General features: G+C 39.9%; 1 protein-coding gene across 1 annotated transcript; it reads left to right on the top strand.

Moving 5' to 3' along the window:
• The first annotated feature begins 9,210 nt into the window (after positions 1-9,210).
• LOC143891166 (uncharacterized) lies at positions 9,211-9,696 on the top strand. The gene has a single exon (XM_077395802.1). The coding sequence runs from the start codon at positions 9,211-9,213 to the stop codon at positions 9,694-9,696; it is 486 nt and encodes a 161-aa protein (XP_077251917.1).
• Positions 9,697-19,068: the final 9,372 nt, after the last annotated feature.

The raw sequence follows: 19,068 nt of genomic DNA, 5'->3' as shown, positions 1-19,068 counted from the left end.
CCATGAGTGGGCCCAGAAGGTAGTGTGTCTCCACCCTCCATCGGACCCAACTTAGTAGATGTGGAAATGGAGAAGGGACTTGCACATATTTGATGTGATTAGGGGTGTGATGATTCGAGGGTTATCTTCAGGATTAAGTCTTGATGGTGTCCACTGATCCAATGCGATTGTAGTTTTGACTACAGAGAAAGATCGCAGTGGGGCCCACCGTTGGGTTTTGCAGGATCGACCGTTGAATCCCTGCAATGATCCCACTCACAACTCGAATGACCCGTTTATATCTATTTGATAGGGTTCGCATCTATTGGTTTGCACACACGAATTATTTTCGTGGCATTCGATGTAAAGGGAAGGATATATGTAGTTCTAATGGTGTATATACACTATGGGACAAAATTGGAATACCAAATTGGTTAAATGTTAACCAAGGGGTATTTTGGGAATTTAATATTGTTTAGATGGAGCTTTTATCCTATTGGTTGGGAGGTTTTTCATTTTATTTAATTGTAAAATTAAATAGGGATTATAATAAATTGGAAATCAAAGTGGAGAATCCACATGGGACGAATTTTGGGTAGGATCCATGCAAAAACTCCCCATTTGATTTTTGCAATCTGATTTGGATTATTTAAATTTAAATAATCTTTGTCCATATCTATTTTTTAGAGAGAAAAAAAGGAAAGGAATTAATTATTTAAAGAATGAGAGAAAAAGGAGATTTTATAGGAGATTTTACGGGAGATAAAATAGCAACAAATAAAGCAATCCAAAGTGGTTGTTTTCCCATGATGGGAACATGCCCAATTTGGGTTTGCCAAAATGTGCAACAATCCCACAAAGTTTAAGTTTCTATTTTATAAAAGCTAACTTAACTAGTTTTCAATTTCAAGAGGGAAACTATGGAGAAAATTTTGGAAAGCTTTTAAATTAGAAACCACTGTCTATATAATTGATTGGAGAGCTGGAAATCGCGCCCAACAAGTTCTTGGAAAACGTCTAAAGTTCTTCCCCACTTCTCTCTTCTTCTAGTTTTCATGAAAACCATTAAAGCTCCACCAAATACAATTGTTTTTTTCTATCAAAGATTTGATGTAGATCGGATTAAAATGAGAACAAAAGTTGTTTTCAACCCCTTTGTGCAAAACAAAGGAATCCATCGGTTCGACTTGCGGTGACGTGGAGATCGGATTGTTTGTGCCCGTTCGAGGAGTAGATCACACAGAGGTACTTCTTCGCAACAACAACTGATGTGATTTATATTTTATATGTTTTATTTTGATCACCATCAAATCATCTAGACCCTAGAATTTCTGGGATACAGACAAAATTGAAGAAATTTTTTTATTTTACGCGATTTTAATTATTCTATGCGTAGTGATTTTGCCCGAGGATTACAACCCTTCCAACAATTACTGCAGAGACGAGTTTCTAGGTTGCGGAGGATTGTAGGGGATAATAGTTCTTGCATTTGGAAACGAGGATGATTCGATGTTGTGTAGCCGATACTTCAAAAGTCCAATGGTAGTTTGTGGTGACAGTATACGATGACAGTATCAATGGAAAAACTTTAGGTGGGTGGGAAACGAGCCAAGACAGAGATTGTTGGGAAAGTTTTCTTGTTTCAAGGGATTTAGTGGAAGCTAAATTAGAAAGATGTTATAAATCTCTTTAGCACACAAATTTCTCTCCGACAGAGGCTCTTTGTGCGACGCCTGCAAATAGGAGGCGAGAGAGAGAGAGAGAGAGAGAGAGAGAGAGAGAGAGAGAGAGAGAGAGAGAGAGAGAGAGAGAGACGAGAGGCTTCTTCTTGGGTTTTCTTCCCTGGTTACTCTCAGATAAGATCTCAGTTGAGAGGGCAAGGAAAGGGCTGTGGTTTGCAATTTTGAAGGTCAGTCCCATTGTAATCCCTATATTTAGTTTTCTCATAGTGGAAGATCATGTTCTCGACCATGGACGTAGGGTTTGTGTTCATCTTGGGGTTTGTATTTATTTTTACTTTTCAATTTACGTGTGCACAATAGGATCAGATTTGCCCGGTAGATTTCCTCAACAAGTGGTGTCAGAGTTCAAGTTGGAATGATTGCCATTGGATCACGGTTAGAGCGATTGTGAGTGTCATTGTTATATCACAGTTAGAGTGATTGTCAGATGTAGAAAGAGTGTTCGACAGATTCTCGTTCAAGATAGAGCTTCGCAATAAGTCTTACTTGAGATGGTGATAAAATCAGTTTCTACCTAGTTCGACATCAACTTGTTTGATAAAAAGAGTAGTTTCGCAACTGGGAGATGAGGGTGAAGGGCATCTTTGTTCAATAGGGTTGGTAAGACATTGAAGGGAAAGGAGGGAAGCCGGATACCTAGTGTGACAGATTGTATCATCTAGTTTGGACACAATGACTAGTGATCCTATGATCTCAATGGCTAGTTGGAAATAGAGGTGAAAAGTTACAAGAAAAAAACTGAAAAGAAAACTTGAGTAAAAACGTATTCTGAGTTACTGAGAAGGATGGTTGTAATTGTTTCTCTTTTTTTATGTAAACAGAGGCCAAAAGAAGGGAAGGATGTTCAACGGTTCAAAATATAGCCATAATTTAAAAAAAAAGATATTTATTTTGGTATGAAATTGAAAAGATATTTATTTTGGGAAGTGGCAACCTAAAAGTAGTTCTCTTTCTATTTTTTTGGACAAGACAGCCGAATAATAATACTAGATTTATTTTAGGAAACGATATTTGCCCCTGTGTTTACCTTGGACAGCCCCATATAGTTTATAAAAGTAGTCATAAATACACTAGAGAGGTCTGTCCCGAGTAAAATAAGGGCGCCTATATCACAGCCGAAGAAATTTCAATGGTTCACGTCACGTCACTTCTCAGGTTAGCAACTTCCAGAAAGAGAAGTTTCAAAAAGAGAAGGTGTATGATGAAATAGCTATGTTCTTTTAAAATTAGAAAATCTTCAAAGGGATTTTGCATTGGAATTGAATAACTCTTTTCTTTTTTTTTTGAAAGTGAGAACCTAATATTAGACAGCTTAATATAATATTGGGAAAGCAGCAAGATGAGTTGGAGTGTTGCCGTTTCTTTTAATAAATACATGGCAAACCGTATGTACAGCTTGTTGCCACATTTTGGTCAGTTGTCTTTTTTATGAAAATAGAGAGCAAAAAGAAGGAAAGCTACTGATATTAACAGTGCCATATATTTATAATGAGTTTTTATATGGTGTAAGCAGTTACCCTTATTTTTCAAAAATACCTACGGACCACACTATAGGATAGTCCAAACTGTCCATGTGATGGGCCACATAGGTTGTTCCCAAAAAATCATTTCTATAGGATGATCCTAGCCCAAAAAATCATTTCTTTGAAACCCCCTTTAGTATAAATGAACAGTCATAATACACTAGAGGGGGCTGTCTCAAGTAATGTAAAGGGTGAATATATCCTTTCCCTTTATTTTTTGAGACTTTAGTGTTTTTTTGGAATGCCAAAGGCCCACTCTCTCTCTCTCTCTCTCTCTCTCTCTCTCTCTCTCTCGTGTGTGGCATTATTGCTCTTTCTTTTTTTGGAGAGTTAAAAAAAAAGTATGGGTTTTTCTTCCTAAAGACGTCTTCTTCCTCTCCATTTTTCCTCTGTAAAAATGAGAAGGCGGATCTAATCTGCACACTCGGCATCCATGGCAAAAGAGAAAGTGGAGAATAGTCATTTTTTTGGTACGGTAGTGTTTTTCTTCCTAAATACATCTTTTTCATTCATCTTATTGTGTTGATTTCTCTCCTTTCTATTACATGCTAGTGTGCGGCTCTCTCTCTCTATACACACACACACACACACACACTATATAGCAGAAGAGAAAAGGAGAGATTTTTCTGATTTTTTGCAAAAATCTATCTGTCGATTTAACACGTAGAGCTCTCTCTCTCTCTCTCCCCTCTTTTTTACCATTTACTCATGAACTACCGTATGTGTTTTAGCCTGTATGTAGGGGTAATATCGTCTAATACGTTGGGTCAGAGATATTTTCCTTCTCTCTCCATCCAAAACGTCTCAGAGATATATTTGCAAACGTTCAGAGATATTTTTGCCCGGAACAAATACTCTCTCTCTCTCTCTCTCTCTCTCATGAACAAATGAACGAATCAACGAACAACAGTTTCCATTCCTACGGTTTCTCTATCGACTTGGGTTTTTTTTCCTGATAAAGGTATGTAAACCCTAACCCTCTTTTTTACATTCTTCTTCTTTTAGTATTTTGGGATTTCTGTTTTGCATCTACGATTTTGGGTCCAGGGCCTCATATTTGATTCCTTGATTTTCCATCCATCAATATATATATATATATATATATATATATATATATATATATATATATATTTGAGTGTTTATGTTCCTCTTGGATAGATCTTCCTGCTTTCTTGAAATCATATGCCATTAAATCTGGGTTCCTTTTTGTTATAATAGATGTATTTCTATCACTCTTGCCATGTTTTTCTTTGAGAGTAAAGTCGTATTCAGGAAAAGACATAAAAAAGAGGGGAAATGATATATTCGCCCCATTTTCTTCCCCGGTCCACCCCCTTGAGTGTAAAAGAGTATCCATAAATACACTAGAGGGGGGTGGACCGGGAAGAAAAGTGGGTGAATATATATCTATCCCAAAAAGAGGGTGAAAATATCACTTGACTTTTCACAAAAGAAAAAGAAAAAGGAAAACACACATGGGCCAGTTCTTTCTTTTTTTCTTTTAAGATTTTGTGTCTCCAAAGACGTGTATTTTCTCAAAGAGCGGAGGGCAGTTTTGTGTGAGTGACTCAGTTATTTGGGTGCATGATTTTGCTTGTGGGTAGGTGGGTCCCATTTTGGGAAAATTTCAATGATGGGGGAATCTTGCTTGGGTCAGAATCCCTTCTATTTTTAACGTCCTTTTGAATATGACTAGGAAAAATGTACGTGCGTTGCACGTGGGACTCAAATATCAGTTCAAATAGTGCAAAATGAAGTGGCAATCTAATATTGGAGTTGATTAAATGGAACAACTACCTAGGATCTATTCATATAATAGGGAAAACAATATTACTTTACCTTTTACCGAAATTTTCATCTGAAACCGAAACATCCACATTTCCAAGACGATCGAAACTTAAATTGAAATTTAAAATCTTGCTCTTAAGCATGGTTTGAAATCTCGACCGAAATCCAAATCTGGTCAACCCGAAATGGTATGAAATTTCGTTTTGCCTCGAAATTTTGTTCCGAAATTTAACCGAATTTTCAAAATTTTGATCGAAATGTCATTTCCCCACAAAATCCCGTTCCGAAATTTAAGGAATATCCCCAAAAAAAAAAAGGATTTTATCCCTTATTTAATATTATCCTGAAATTTCGGCCAAAATTACTGAAATTTTGACCAAGTTAAAGTATCTTTTAAATTGATTTTTATGGATTTCATATGAAATTCGACTAAATCAATGAACAACTATTTTTCTCGTATAGAATTTTGACTGAATTTTTTGTAATTTTGGCTAAAATTTTGGGATAATATTAAATAATTATTAATATTATTTAATATTGTCCTAGCCCTCCAATCGATATAGGCTGATCCTAGCCCTCCAATCAATAGAGGTTTCCATAATTGTTGTTCCTCTCCAGTAATTATTAATATTATTTAATATTATCCTAGCCCTCCAATCGATACAGGCTGATCCTAGCCCTCCAATCAATAGAGGTTTCCATAATTGTTGATCCTCTTGAGGTGCCCAGAATCCGTCAATATTTTGTAAGTGTCCTGCATGCGTAATATAAAGTAGTTGTTTCGTCATTGTCTTATGTCTTTACCTCTTCTTGGTATTTTTTTGCTAATTGTCATAGACAGGTACCCTGTGTCGGTACTTTTCGTATGTAGATTAACATTTTACCCTAAAGAAAGTAGTTAATATCATAACTTATTATTAAAGAGAATAGGCATAATACAGCTGGGATATAGATGGGTTTTTTGGCAAAGGGTGGAAGAACTTAACCCATGATTCCGCCTTTATATATAGTAGTTAGATTGGTAGTCAATCTTAGTTCATGACAGCAAGGGCTACTATGAGAAAAGTACAGAATGGGGGCTCATGTTTCGAGAAATTACAGATTTCGGGCACCTTTTAAAACAAGAATGAAACACGGGCTAATCTTCAAAATTGGGTGCAATACCCTTCTGAGACCAAGAGGTAGTCTTCATATTTAGCGCCGGTGGTACACCTCAATCATTCTCTTCGGAGGTAGCTTTTTCATTAAAAAAATACACTTCTTGGGGAGAAAATGGCGCTGCATTTAATGCACGTCTTATCCTCATTAATGCATGGTGTGGCGGCGTGCTGCAGAATCCACGTAGTAGAAAATAGTAGGGAAAACGCCGGCGTACTGAAATAGCTGCCGACGTACTTAAGTAAACGCCGGTGTCCGTATCGAAGACGCTAGCGTTATTAGTGAAAACGGTGGCGTTTTCAACTTACACGCCGGCGTTCCTATCTAAGACGCCGGCGTCTTTGTAGGTACGCCGGTGGTATTCTAACAAAAAACATGTCCAGAAAGGGTACAGAGTGCCCAATTTGAATTCTTTTACACTGACGTGAAGCGTGGCAAACAAAAGCACATCTCCTTCGAGTTACAAGTCTTCCACTACAAGATATTTGCAATGTGGTAATGGAGAAAACTATGTAAAAGGGGTATTTGAAGAAGCTCTCTTTCAAGCTTGGCTGCTATCAAAGATGATCTCCATCCCAGAAAGTTAGAAGATTATGTGGGAGGTGTTAATGGTGAAGCACTGAAGATATTTGAAGTGCAAGATGGTTTGCAATCTAATGTAAACTCTATTCCTGCAAACCAATAAAGGTGTTAATGTTACAAGATATATCAGAGAGTTAGAAGCTATTTTAAGTTCTCTTTGAAGCTCTATTGAAGGTCTAAGCTTTCTTTTATTTTTCAACATTAACATTAAGGGTTTAAGTCACACAGTTCTTTACACATCACTGGCATATTTGTTGTTGTCAGTTATTTCTATGTTTTTGCTTGCTTATGTTCTATTGAATCTTGACAATCTGGGTTAAGAAGATGGAGGGGGTTACAGTTACTTTTATGGTATACTATGATGAATGTTTGAGGGAGGATGGATCATTTGATTACATTGGGGGTACTGTGAAGGTCGTAGTCTTAGACCATAGAGCTCAATACTCTAGATTTTTATCTGCAATTCGTAATACCATTAGAATGAGGGAAAATAATGTTTCACTGCGTACCCGTTCTCGATACATCGTGGATCCATATAAGTACATTCTTTAGGATATCCTTGACGATCAAGACCTCTCTGCGGTTATGAGAATGTTTGATATGCAAGGGTTGGATGCTGTCATTATATATATTTTAAAAACTGGGGTGGGTGCAACCGATGCAGTGTCCCCTATACGGGGCAACAATGTTCAGGAGGAGACTCATCAGCCAGCGTATCATTTACGCAACAATAATATGATGAAGGAGACTTATAAGCCATCGTATCCTATATGCAGCAATAATGTGCAAGAGGAGACTTACCAGCCAGGTTATCCTATGGAAGAGGATACTTATCATGTACGCTACACCAATGTTTATCATGTGAAGTGCAGCTGCGCCAACGTGCAAGAGGATACTTCTCCTCCAAACTCTAATGTATGTTGCAGCTATTTGAAACGAAGCCCTAATCTTCCGGAGGATACTAATCCACTGCCTGATGCACCCCTCCCCATTTCAAGCAGTCCGGTTCTCCCAATTTCGTATGCATATGATGATGCTGCAAGGTGAAATATCATGATTCATTGTAATTTCTATTTTGGCAGGTATCATCTTAGAAATGAAATCTCTCTTATCACGATGTTTTATATGTTCTTACTATAGGTTTGATTTGAATGAAGATGTGGAGGAGGAGGTACCTCCTATGGTTCCCGATATTAATTATAATCCAACGGGGGATGCATTTGACCTCGGTGATGAGGCATGAACTACTTGTATGATATAGGTTTTGACATGGGCGTGGATGAGGCCACTGATGGAAACGACAATGGGACTGGGAATGAGGCCGGAAAAAATGATCAGTGCTCACCTCGACCCAATGATGATGGTTCCAATCCGAACGCATATGATGACAGTGAGATGGTCAACTACGAGCTTGGTGATGCATTTGGAAGTGAGGAACATGAATTGAAGGTTGGAACCATCTTTGAAAGTCTCGCGAATTCAAAAAAGTTGTAGCCCAATATGCTCTATGCCGGCGCTTCTCATTCCGTGTTGTTGATAGCAACACGAAGAAGTATGCAGTTGTGTGCAAAACAAAAGAGTGCTCGTGGAGAATAAGAGCAATCCTGTACAACGGTAATGCGAAGGTGAAAACATTTGTGAAGGAACATACTTGTACTCCTCAACTACCCGGACATGATCATCCTAAAGCCACATCAGATTGGGCAGCTAAGACTTGCATAGCTAAATTTGGTCGACCGATAGAAGCCAATATTATTATTGACTACTTGATGGCCGAATGGGGTACCACGTTGAGTTACCGAAAGGCACATGTTGCAAGGAATTAATTGCTCAACATTTCCTTGGAAGTCATGAAGAGTCTTACCACCTACTACCGGCATATGCAATAGAGTTTCGCAGTGCAAACCCTCGCAGTTTCATGGAAGTTTACAGGTTATCCGAGTTATTTGGCAGAGATGATTCATTCAGACGACTATTTTGGGCGCTCGATCCTTGTAATCGTGCCTGGAATAAATTACTCAGATCCGTTATCACCGTGGATGGTACTCACCTACGGGGAAAGTATCCCGGTGTATTGTTGATTGCATGCGGGAATGGAAACAAATGGATAGTTCTGTTTGCGTACGCTATTGTTGAGAAAGAGAATATCAAGACGTGGAGTTGGTTTTTGTGCCAACTTCGTGTGAGAATTTGTCAAGCGCATCGGAGAACGGGCATCACTTTTGTCTCCGATCGACGGAAAGGGATAATACAAGCAGTCAATGATGTGTTCTAAGAATCATATAACTCCTATTGCATTAGGCACATCCAAGCGAACATTAAGGAGCATTTTAAGGACAAATATGTGCAGGAACAATTCTGGAAGGCAACAACTACCTTGAGAGAGGATATTTTTCACACGACCATGGCCGATATAGAAAAATTGGGCTAGTCTCTTCATGAAGGGGAGGAGATACGATATTCATACATCAAATGCATGTGAGGTTTCAAATGCTATTCTGAAGAATGCCAGAGAATATCCTATTGCCACACTAGTGGAGCACACGAGGTGGAATGTGTCTGCATCATTTACAAAACGTAGAGAAGCCAGTAATGGCTGGAAAGGTCCTTTGACTTCCTACGCCGTTAAGACCATACAATTTTCTAGTGAGAAGGGAAGGAGGATGAATGTTACTGCTTTCGATTCACTTCTCTTTCAGGTGTCCTCGAAGTTTCACCAAGACAGAGTTGACTTACGAGAGAAGACCTGTACATGCCATGCGTTTCAAACTCTCGAGATACCATGTGCTCATGCTATGTCAGACATTGGTTTTAGAAAAGCCGATGCTTTGGAATTCACTGAGGAATGGTACAGGTCAGAAACTCTGCGTGAAACGTATAGAGAAGTGATTGACACAACACTAGACAGGTTGCAGTGGCAATAACCAGAAGCTCGATTGCTGCCTATCGATCCGCCAAAATTTGAAAAACTTCCTAGAAGGCCGAAGAAAAAGAGAAAAGAATCAGCCTTGAGTTATGGAGTACATAACAGATGTGATAATTGCAGTCAACTTGGCCATAGCAAACGAAGGTGCGGGAATGATCCGATCAGGAGATCCGCAGTTGATGTTGACCGCCTCCTACATTCACGGCCGTTAGCTAGGTAAAATCTACACCATGAATATTTGAAAACAGTATAAGTTAGTATCACTTGTAATCCAATATTGTAATACCCTTTCTATGGTTGATTGCAGATCAGAAATAGTTGGGCAACCACCTTTTTATTCGTGACTATGTACATAGAATACTCATTTCATTGTCAGTTTTCTTCCTCATAATTCATCCAACAAAAGCAAGGAATTCTGTTTAGATGTATAACTTCAGGATTCCCCACTTGGTAACTAGGTAAATTTCACTAAGAATTTCGGTGTCGTCCCCAGGTACATCAGGTGGTTTATCCTCAAAATTAAGGTCTCACATAGCTGGGGTGAAAACACCCACTAGACACGAGTGGGTAAATTCCGGTGGCGTATCTAGACACCCTCATTTTGCTACACTTTAACCAACAATAGCTTAATATATTGATCCGTGGAATTTCACTGGTAAAATATGCATTCTCACATTCTCTGGAAACCAAAATGATAAAGAGATGTACTTGGTGAGATGATTTGATCCGAAAAATTAGAAAAATACCCTGATTGGTAACTTTAGTGTGTTAAATTCATGTGAGAGTCCCTCTATCATAGATTTATATGTTTTAGGTTATTAATATCTCGATCTGACTTTACAGATCATCAATCAGGACAAAATAAGCTAGGGTCACTTCACAGCCCGAGCCCTGATTCCATTCTGAGACCCGATTTTCGTAAATCGTCAGATCGAGGGTAGATCTTGGCCTGGGTGTCTTTCTTTGCCAAGAATTTATGATTATTTAGCCAAAATAATATCAATCAAGGTTAATCTCAAATCCGGATTAAACATTGTGTTACTTAATTGAGCAAAAACCTAGTGAAAAGTCATGGATCAAGGCAGGATGAATGAGATCCGTCAAAATTATCTCATTAAATCATCGATAACAGAACTTTGAATGTCTTAATTGGTGTTGATATCTTGGTTTAATAGTTTTAACCATTGATCCAGAATTGATCGAGTCGGTTGGTTCGTTTGGATCACTGATTTGCCCAATCTTTGGAAAAGCGATCTGCCAATGGAGATCGATGGCTCTCATTGGTCAAAAAATTGAAATCAATATTTCTATGGCAATATTGGGATTAAATGAAAGAGAAAAAATCATGGATTCCAAATTCAAAAAAATTATCGAAAACAGACACCAAAATCTTCGGAAAAAGGTATTTTTGTGATTTCCCGCACTTTCTCTCTCCTCTCCCACACGTTTTCCCCATATGGAAAAACGTGTAAAGACAGCAAGGAGGCATATTTTGGGTATTTTTAACACTCTTAATTGATTCCTAAGCTTTGCAGAAAGATTTCATGGGATTTGAGATGCTATCTCGGCCGTTCTTTCGATTTCCTGAAGATTGCAGGCAATTTTGGCACTCCAAATTGTTACTATTCTCCATTAAGGCAACGAATCTTAGGCTTTCCTTCATGCCCAAATTCGTTTCCTTATTTGTCAAAATTTTGGGAACACATGGCGTTATCTTGTCCACCCCTTTGTTTTCCAAAATTATGCAATTGATCTCAATTGTCCAAATTCTTTCCATTTCAAGCAAAGAGACATAATTTTGGATGTTTTCCCTCATGGATTAAAAGTATTTCCAAATAAGAAGATTGGATATCCCCTCACATTTAATTTTGTCCATTCACTTGTTGCCTTAATTTCCTACTCGATCTCCACCGTACATCTCACAGGCAAAAAAAGATCACAACTTGTCCCATCCTCAACTATAAATACCCCCTCATTCCCCCCTTTAAGGGAGAAGAATCTCAGTGCTCTCCTATCTCTCAAAAATTCCAAAGTCTCTCTTCTTCTATAGCTCCAACCTCCATTTACATTCTCTATCTTTGTCACTTTGGGTTGAAATTGTACATCAATTAAGGAATCATTATTGGAATCACCATCAACGATGGATCATCTTCAAACGTTCGGAATTCAAAAACTACATTAACAGGTTTCACAAGAGCTAGGCTCCCCCAATTTTGGTGCTTATAGTAATAAAACGTGCAAGTTTCTCTAAATTTTCAGAATTATGGGAGTTTAAAAGTTTGGCTTTTCCGAATTTGGAAAGTCTCAAATTCTGAATTTTTGAAGAGGAAAGTTCTTTGATCAATCTTGGAAAAATACTAATATAGTTAGAAAGTTTAAACTTTATTTGATTAAAGATCTACAACTTTGCATGTCAAATAAATGAAGATTATATATTGGGTCTCCATCTTGTCTTCATGAAACCCCTAAGCCGCATGGATAAGCCATTAGGCCGTCAGCCAACCAAGCCCAAAATTCACTGTGTTTAAGAATCCAACCCATGTTCCCATGTTCCCATTTCTATGTGATCTAAATCCCATTACTTCCTTAAGCCTGTAAACCCATGTGTCAAAGGAACCATATTTTCCTAACCCATGAGCCCCACTCCCAAAACATCTTGGCTTGCACTCTCAACCCTCGGCCATAATCATTACATCCCACAGCTTAACCGGTCCTATAATCTCATAGCTATTTAAATCCCATACGAAGTACCATGCCACAACATCAAACAACCCATATTCTCATAGCCCATACCTCCATCCCATAGCCCAAACATCCATCCCAATTCAATCGGTTCCACACCATATAGCCCACCCCCATTTCTTTTGCCCACCATAACTCATTCGGCTCACCTTCATCCCCATTTCTTTTCCCATTCGGCTACACATTAGCGTTGTATAATTTAGCTTAAATTCCACTACGCAATCTAATTGGCCTCACCTTGCCCATTACCTGGTCCAACCCGGACCCAACTTGAACCCAACTCGTCGTACCCGGATTGGACCCAACCCAACCCAACCCGGTCCAGCTCGGACCCAACCTGAGTCACACATCCAACCCCGACTCACCTCGGTTCAACCTTAAGCCGCACCCCTAAATCTCACACACACAGTGCCTAAGACGCAGGCATCCAGTGCCGAGCACTCAATGCCTAAAATACAGGCACCCAGTGCTGAGGGCATTCATCCAGTGCCTAAGACGCAGTCACCCAGTGCCTAAACTTCAGGCACCCAGTGCCCAGAACGTTCATCCAGTGCCTAAATCGCAGGCATTCAGTGCCTAAGATGTGCGTCCAATGCCTAAATCTCATGCACCCAATGCCTAAGACGTGCACCCCGTGCCTAATAGGGTATGCACCCGATATGCACTTAGCTCAAATTAGATGCCTAAGATGCCATATTTCAGACCCCAACCTGAGTTCAACTCGGACCCTAACCCAAACCAATCTAACTTACCCCCACCCATACCCGAACCTAACCCGACTCGAATCACAACTTAGAGTTCAACCCAAGTCCAAACCGAGTCGACCTGATCCAACTTAACACGAGTTGGGGCCTAGCCCAACGCGATTCAACCCTATGCTGGTTCAGCCCGGACCAACTCGGTCCAGCAGCGAGTCAACCCATTCCAACCCGAGTTAACCAGCACCAACCCGAACCAGCGCTGAACCAACCCGGCCCAACTCGGACCTGACCCAATTCAACCCAACACATTCCAACCCGGTTCAGCCCCGACCCAACCCGGACCCAATCGAACCCGAATTCTCACTCGAACCCAATGCTTATTCCCATAGCCATCACACCCTTAGCCTAAATACCATAGCCATCACCCATTCCATAACCCAACAGACCCATCAACCTACTTGAACAATACCCATGTCCATAATCCCATGTCCATTCTCCATGTTACCCTCCATCCCCATACATCTTGTCAGACCCCATCCATGCTCCATCCCATTACACCCTAGACATATACTATGCCTCTATACCTAATCAGAACTCTCATCTACAACCCATAACAATTGACCCCATCATAATCAATATCAACCGATCCTCCTTTAACTCATATTGACTTTGATTCTGCAACCCACCCATTGACTTAACTCTCAACCCCAACTCTGACCACAAGCTCAACCCCAACCAGAACCGAACTCTAGCCCAATCTCAAACCCAACCCGAGCCCAAGCTTGAACCCAACTTGTCTCAACCTAGAACCCAATTTGAGCGAACCTTATTCATAACCAAATCACACCGCGTAACCTGACCCGAGTAGTACCTACATTCCTAACCAAGTTGCATCCTTTCCTTAACCAAGTTATACTCATTGCCCATATCAAATTGCACCCAGTATTCCTTAACCAAGTTGCGCCGCTGTTCCGAACCAAATGGCATTCCCATTCCCAACCGGCCTATGTTCCACAACTCACCCGAGTCATGGCTTCTATTCCTAACCGAGTAGCACGCCTATACTCTCAACCTGAGTTGCACCTCAACACAACCCAAACCCCACTCGTTCCAACCCAACTCATTTGGTCAAATGTCATTAGCCCATCCCCTAGATTCCTAAATCCAACCCCTTGAATGTAGATGATTCCTTGTCCAATTCTTTGAAGCCCATTCCCATTCCCAATTCTCAATCTCAACCACCATACGGAACTACGTGTGGCTTGATCCTCACCACGGGGTACGTAGGCAACTTGGCACTCCCAAGTTCAGTCACACCCTTCTTCATCTATTTCGCACCTTTCTCCACCATTCTTCTACCTCTTTCCTTCCCCCTCCAAAGCCCATCTTTTGCATTGTTCGTATTTGCATGTTTAGTTAATTCTTCTTGCATTATCTTATATGTTTAGTTTTTTTTATCATATGTTTAGTTATTTCATTCATATGTTTAGGATTTGCATCGTAGATTGTTTGTCTTGTTCTTTTGCATGTTTAGAGTAATTATTCGCTTTCTTTGCATGCTTAGTTGATTTGTTTAAATTTGGAATTTAAAGGAATTTAAAAATCTTAAAGAGTCTGAGAACTCGTAATCACTTAAATTAGAACATCACAATCTCCAAAATAAAAAGTTCTAAGGTTCAAACTTAGAAATCACACTCTAGGTTCCCCAAAATAGAATTCTTGGAATCCAAAGTTCACAAATATATTAAAAGTGTAACTTAAGAGCATGTAACGTAGTTCACACAATCTAATCCAACTTAAACCAAATCTCATCAATCTCAATAAAATGTAAAAAAAGTAGGCATGTAGTTGCATGTAGGATGCACTCATGGCCCGCATGAGTCTAAACTGTGAACGACCAAATCATTAGTAATACTTAGGTCTCTCAATAAAAATAAGCATTTAACCCCTTTAGTTGGACGATTAAAGCTATTAAAAGGTAAAGACCTGTGGGACCCGATCCCGCGAGAGGGGCTAGCGCGCGAGGCGCTACACTCTCTCTTGGTCTCTCGTACCCAAGCGGTTGGTGTGTGCTTTTTATTATTGATTTTAATTACCCAACCAAGCAGGCAACAACCAAGCCATAGGCTGCAAACAATCGTGCAACCCAGTACCCATAAGGGTAGGGGAAGCCGCTGAGCCTAGCAAGGTGTGATTTAATTCATCTTTTTCGTGAACTTGGGATCACTAAGGTAATCCGAATTTCACGCAAAAGAGAGTGACAGAGTCGCCACCTAGACGAGGGATCTAGGACCCATAATTGACCAGAAATCTAGACTCATTACCTTGTTACAAGAATGGAAGGTATGGGGAGTTACCATCACATGCACCATTCCTGCCCGATAATCGGTCTTCAATTCCAAAAGTTAACTCTTTTGAATTTCTTTTAAATGGCTCATTTAACTCTATATTAATGTGCAAATTACGTGATATGCATCCTAAGATTTAATTTCAATGTAATTCCTAAATGTGTATCTTGATTTTCTTAATTTGTTTGAATTCAATCTAAGTGGAAGTTCTCCTAAAATTCTAATTTCATGGAAAGTCCTAAGTGATTTAATTACTTTTAATTTAAGGATTAATATACAAAACCCCATCACTTATGTGTGGAGCCGACTCGGGCTTGGTATGCCACTCAAGTATCCAAGTTGCCTACGTATCATAGCCTCACTGGAATCAGAGTCGATCGTAGTTCGGTGCACCTAAACTAAGCTAGGACACCGATCTAAACTGGATTGGCTGTTTTAACAGTTTAAGAGAAATTATTTAGTTCAAGTTGAAGATTTTATTATCCTAGAACTTTATCTAAGATGCTATATGGTCCTAGCTAAATGCAAGTTGTCCCTTAGACTAATGCAGGTTAACCTACATCCTAGGTAACTAGGCTTGTCCTATGGGAAAAAAGGGGTAACTAGTGTAACTAGATCTATGACTCAATTGCTAATAATAGCAATCGGTCGTGATGAGGCTTGACTCCTAATTCTAGGACACCCTAAGACGTAGAACACAACATGACGTAAGTGTTCCTAAGGGGCCCTAAAGGTTCTTAAAGGAATTTTGAATCCAAAAGCTCTTAGGAATTTCGAATTCTTCTAGGCTTGTTGAGACTTTTATGAGTTTTCTTGAAGCTTTTAATTATCTGATGGTATTTAGTGTATTTGGTGGCTTTTAAAGTTGTTTATTTAGAAGGTTTTAGTTTCACTTGAGATTTTTAGTAGTCTTTTGGTTAATGGCTTTTAACGGATTTAGAGCGATAGTTTTTTACATGGGTAAATTTTAGATTTGTGACTTTTAGGTTGGGTATATTTTAAATTAATGTCTTTTAATTTTGATTTAGAGAATGATATTAACACAAGTCTTGACAATTGCACAAACTCAAAATCTTGACCATTTAAAAATCTAACGAACACAGCTCACTAAAACTATCATAATTCTTTAACCGCTTAGCCAAATTTAAAGTACGAATATGTGTTGGAAAGATCTTTCAAAGGGCTAAAACGCTTTAGTTTACCATTTTTCGTGAATCTGCCGTTTAGAGGTTCAAAATCTATTCACAAGACGGGTATCCAGCATTATGACGGAAATGATGTTGGTACTACCACGTTTTGATATTTATACTAACTTATCTGGTCTTTTAATGGTTAAAGAGCTGTCAAAAGGATATTACAATTACCAAAAAGCTCTTATAATCCATTGAATAGGAAAAGGCGAGTTGAGTTAGTATCATTATAAAGGGAAAATGTTATCGACTCCACCATGTCTTGATAATGACACCAACCTTATCTTTTTAATATTTAAAGTGCAGTCAAAAGAATATTCTTAAAAAAACACACTTATAAGTTCATTTAGAAGGAAGAGACAAGTCGAGTTGGTGCGACAATCAAACATTGGCGTGCTTTATTATTAGCCTGTTACCACTCAATGTGAAAAGACAAGATGAGTTTGTGCAGTAATCAAAACAAGGTAGTGCTATATCCAAATTAGAATTGGTGGGCTGCTGTTAAATTAGCATATAGACTACGGTCAACAAAATCGACGAGAAGGTTGTGAAGATCAATTTGTGAAGGGCTGCCATTGATAAATTAGGAGAGGGGGGTTGTGTATATTAAATTTAGTTGTGGGGTCTTAGTGGCTTATTAGTCCATCTTTTTGCCTTATTAGGTTGTTTTTGGTGTTCTAAGTGGATATATCTATCAAGGCCAAGTATCTTCATCTGAGTGTGGGTGTGCCGTTAAAAGTAGGGGTGCTAATATCAAGGTGTCAGTGTGCTGTCAATATCAAAGTTCCATGAGATGATTATGGGGCATGATATATTCGCCCCCTTATTCTCATTGGGCCACCACCCAATAATGTAAAGAAGTACTCATGATTCATGAATACACTAAAGTGGGTGGTCCAAAGAGTAAAAGGGGGTTAATGTGTTTCCCTTATCCTTTGTACTCTGTTTATTAACCCATGCTCTTCCTATTCTTAAAGTGTGCAAGTTTATACAAATGATGTGTGTTAGGCCTAAAATCGGTAACAGATACGGCAGTGACGTAAGAGCTGAGCTGGAGGACCCGAGGTGCCGAAGTGAACGAGCTGAGTCCTGCACAAGAGCACACGAGGTCAGAAGACCAACCTGGAGTCGTTACTCCGGACAGGCCCTTCGACAGTCAAGTCAGTACGAGCAGAGTGCAGAGCGAGTTTCTAAGAGTGGCAGTTGAGAAGTTATTACCTTCGCTTTGAGCCTTAAAAGGCCTTTTATAGAGGGAGACCTGGGGTGGTTGGATTACCTACCCCAGGACAGGTGTTGACCTTTTACGGGTTCAGGATTACCTACTCTTAGGTAATTACCAGACTGCCTCTGGGCCGACGCTGGACTCGTGGTGGACCATCTTGGGGCCACGTGTCGACAGCTAATTAGCTGCTGTTTTTCGTACCCCATCAGTTGCCCCCCAGTTCTCCAAGTCATTGTAGTGATTTGGGGAAGTGTGGTAGGTTACATTCCTGCCCGGCTAAGCCATCTGTCCGGCTTGGATATGTCCAGAAATTCTGTCTGTCCAGCCTGGAAATCAGTCTGGAAATTCTGTCTGTCCGGCCTGGAAATCAGTCAAGAAATTCTGTCTGTCCGGCCTGGGAATCAGTCCGGAAATTCTGTCTGTCTGGCCTGGGAATCAGTCCGGAAATTCAGTCCGTCCGGCCTGGAAATCAGTCCGAAAATTCTGTCTGTCAGGCTTGGAGATCATTCGGGAAATTTTGTCTGTCCGGCCAGGAAATCAGTCCGGAAATTCTGTCTATCTGGAAATTTTGTCTGTCCGGCCAAGAAATCAGTCCGGAAATTTTGTCCGGCAAAGCCGTCTGTCCGGCTTGGGCTGGATAGATTTTTGTCGCATAGCGAATGCGCCATATTCTGTTCGGCTTGGGCTGGACAGATTTTTGTCGCGTAGCGAATGCGCCATATTCTGTCCGGCTTGGGCCGGACAAATTTTCTTGACGGGCACAATCGCTTAAAAAGTTATCCCGTACACGAGCACCTTACGGATGTCCCTTAGCCCCTTGGAGATACGTGCGTATTTACTCACGCCCTTGCCTCGAAGTGTGTGTCCGTCATTAATGAAAGACACGTGGCATTATCTGGTTCGCGAATGTGAACCGCCTCGAGCCTAGAGGCTATAAGAAGAGGTTTCCACCCTTCATTTCTCACTTTTAACTTTTTACCCTTGCATTTCTTGCTTTTTACTCTCGCCTTTCTGCTTTTTGCTCTGCCTGTTCGGCTCGGGTAGCTCGTGGTTGTGACCATCTGCGGATTGTGAGCTTTCTGTTCGGACCGGTAATCTTCTTGAGCGCGTCTTTTATTCGTTTCTTTTCCTGCGTTCATGTCCTGTAGTAACTCTAGCTCTGAGTCC

The sequence above is a fragment of the Tasmannia lanceolata genome, unplaced genomic scaffold, assembly GCF_043159265.1.
Source record: "Tasmannia lanceolata isolate RefF3 unplaced genomic scaffold, GAP_Taslan_0.1 ptg000013l, whole genome shotgun sequence".
NCBI classification, from domain to species: domain Eukaryota; kingdom Viridiplantae; phylum Streptophyta; class Magnoliopsida; order Canellales; family Winteraceae; genus Tasmannia; species Tasmannia lanceolata.
Note: the sequence above shows the minus strand (reverse complement) of the source record. Positions and strands in the feature narration are given on the sequence as shown.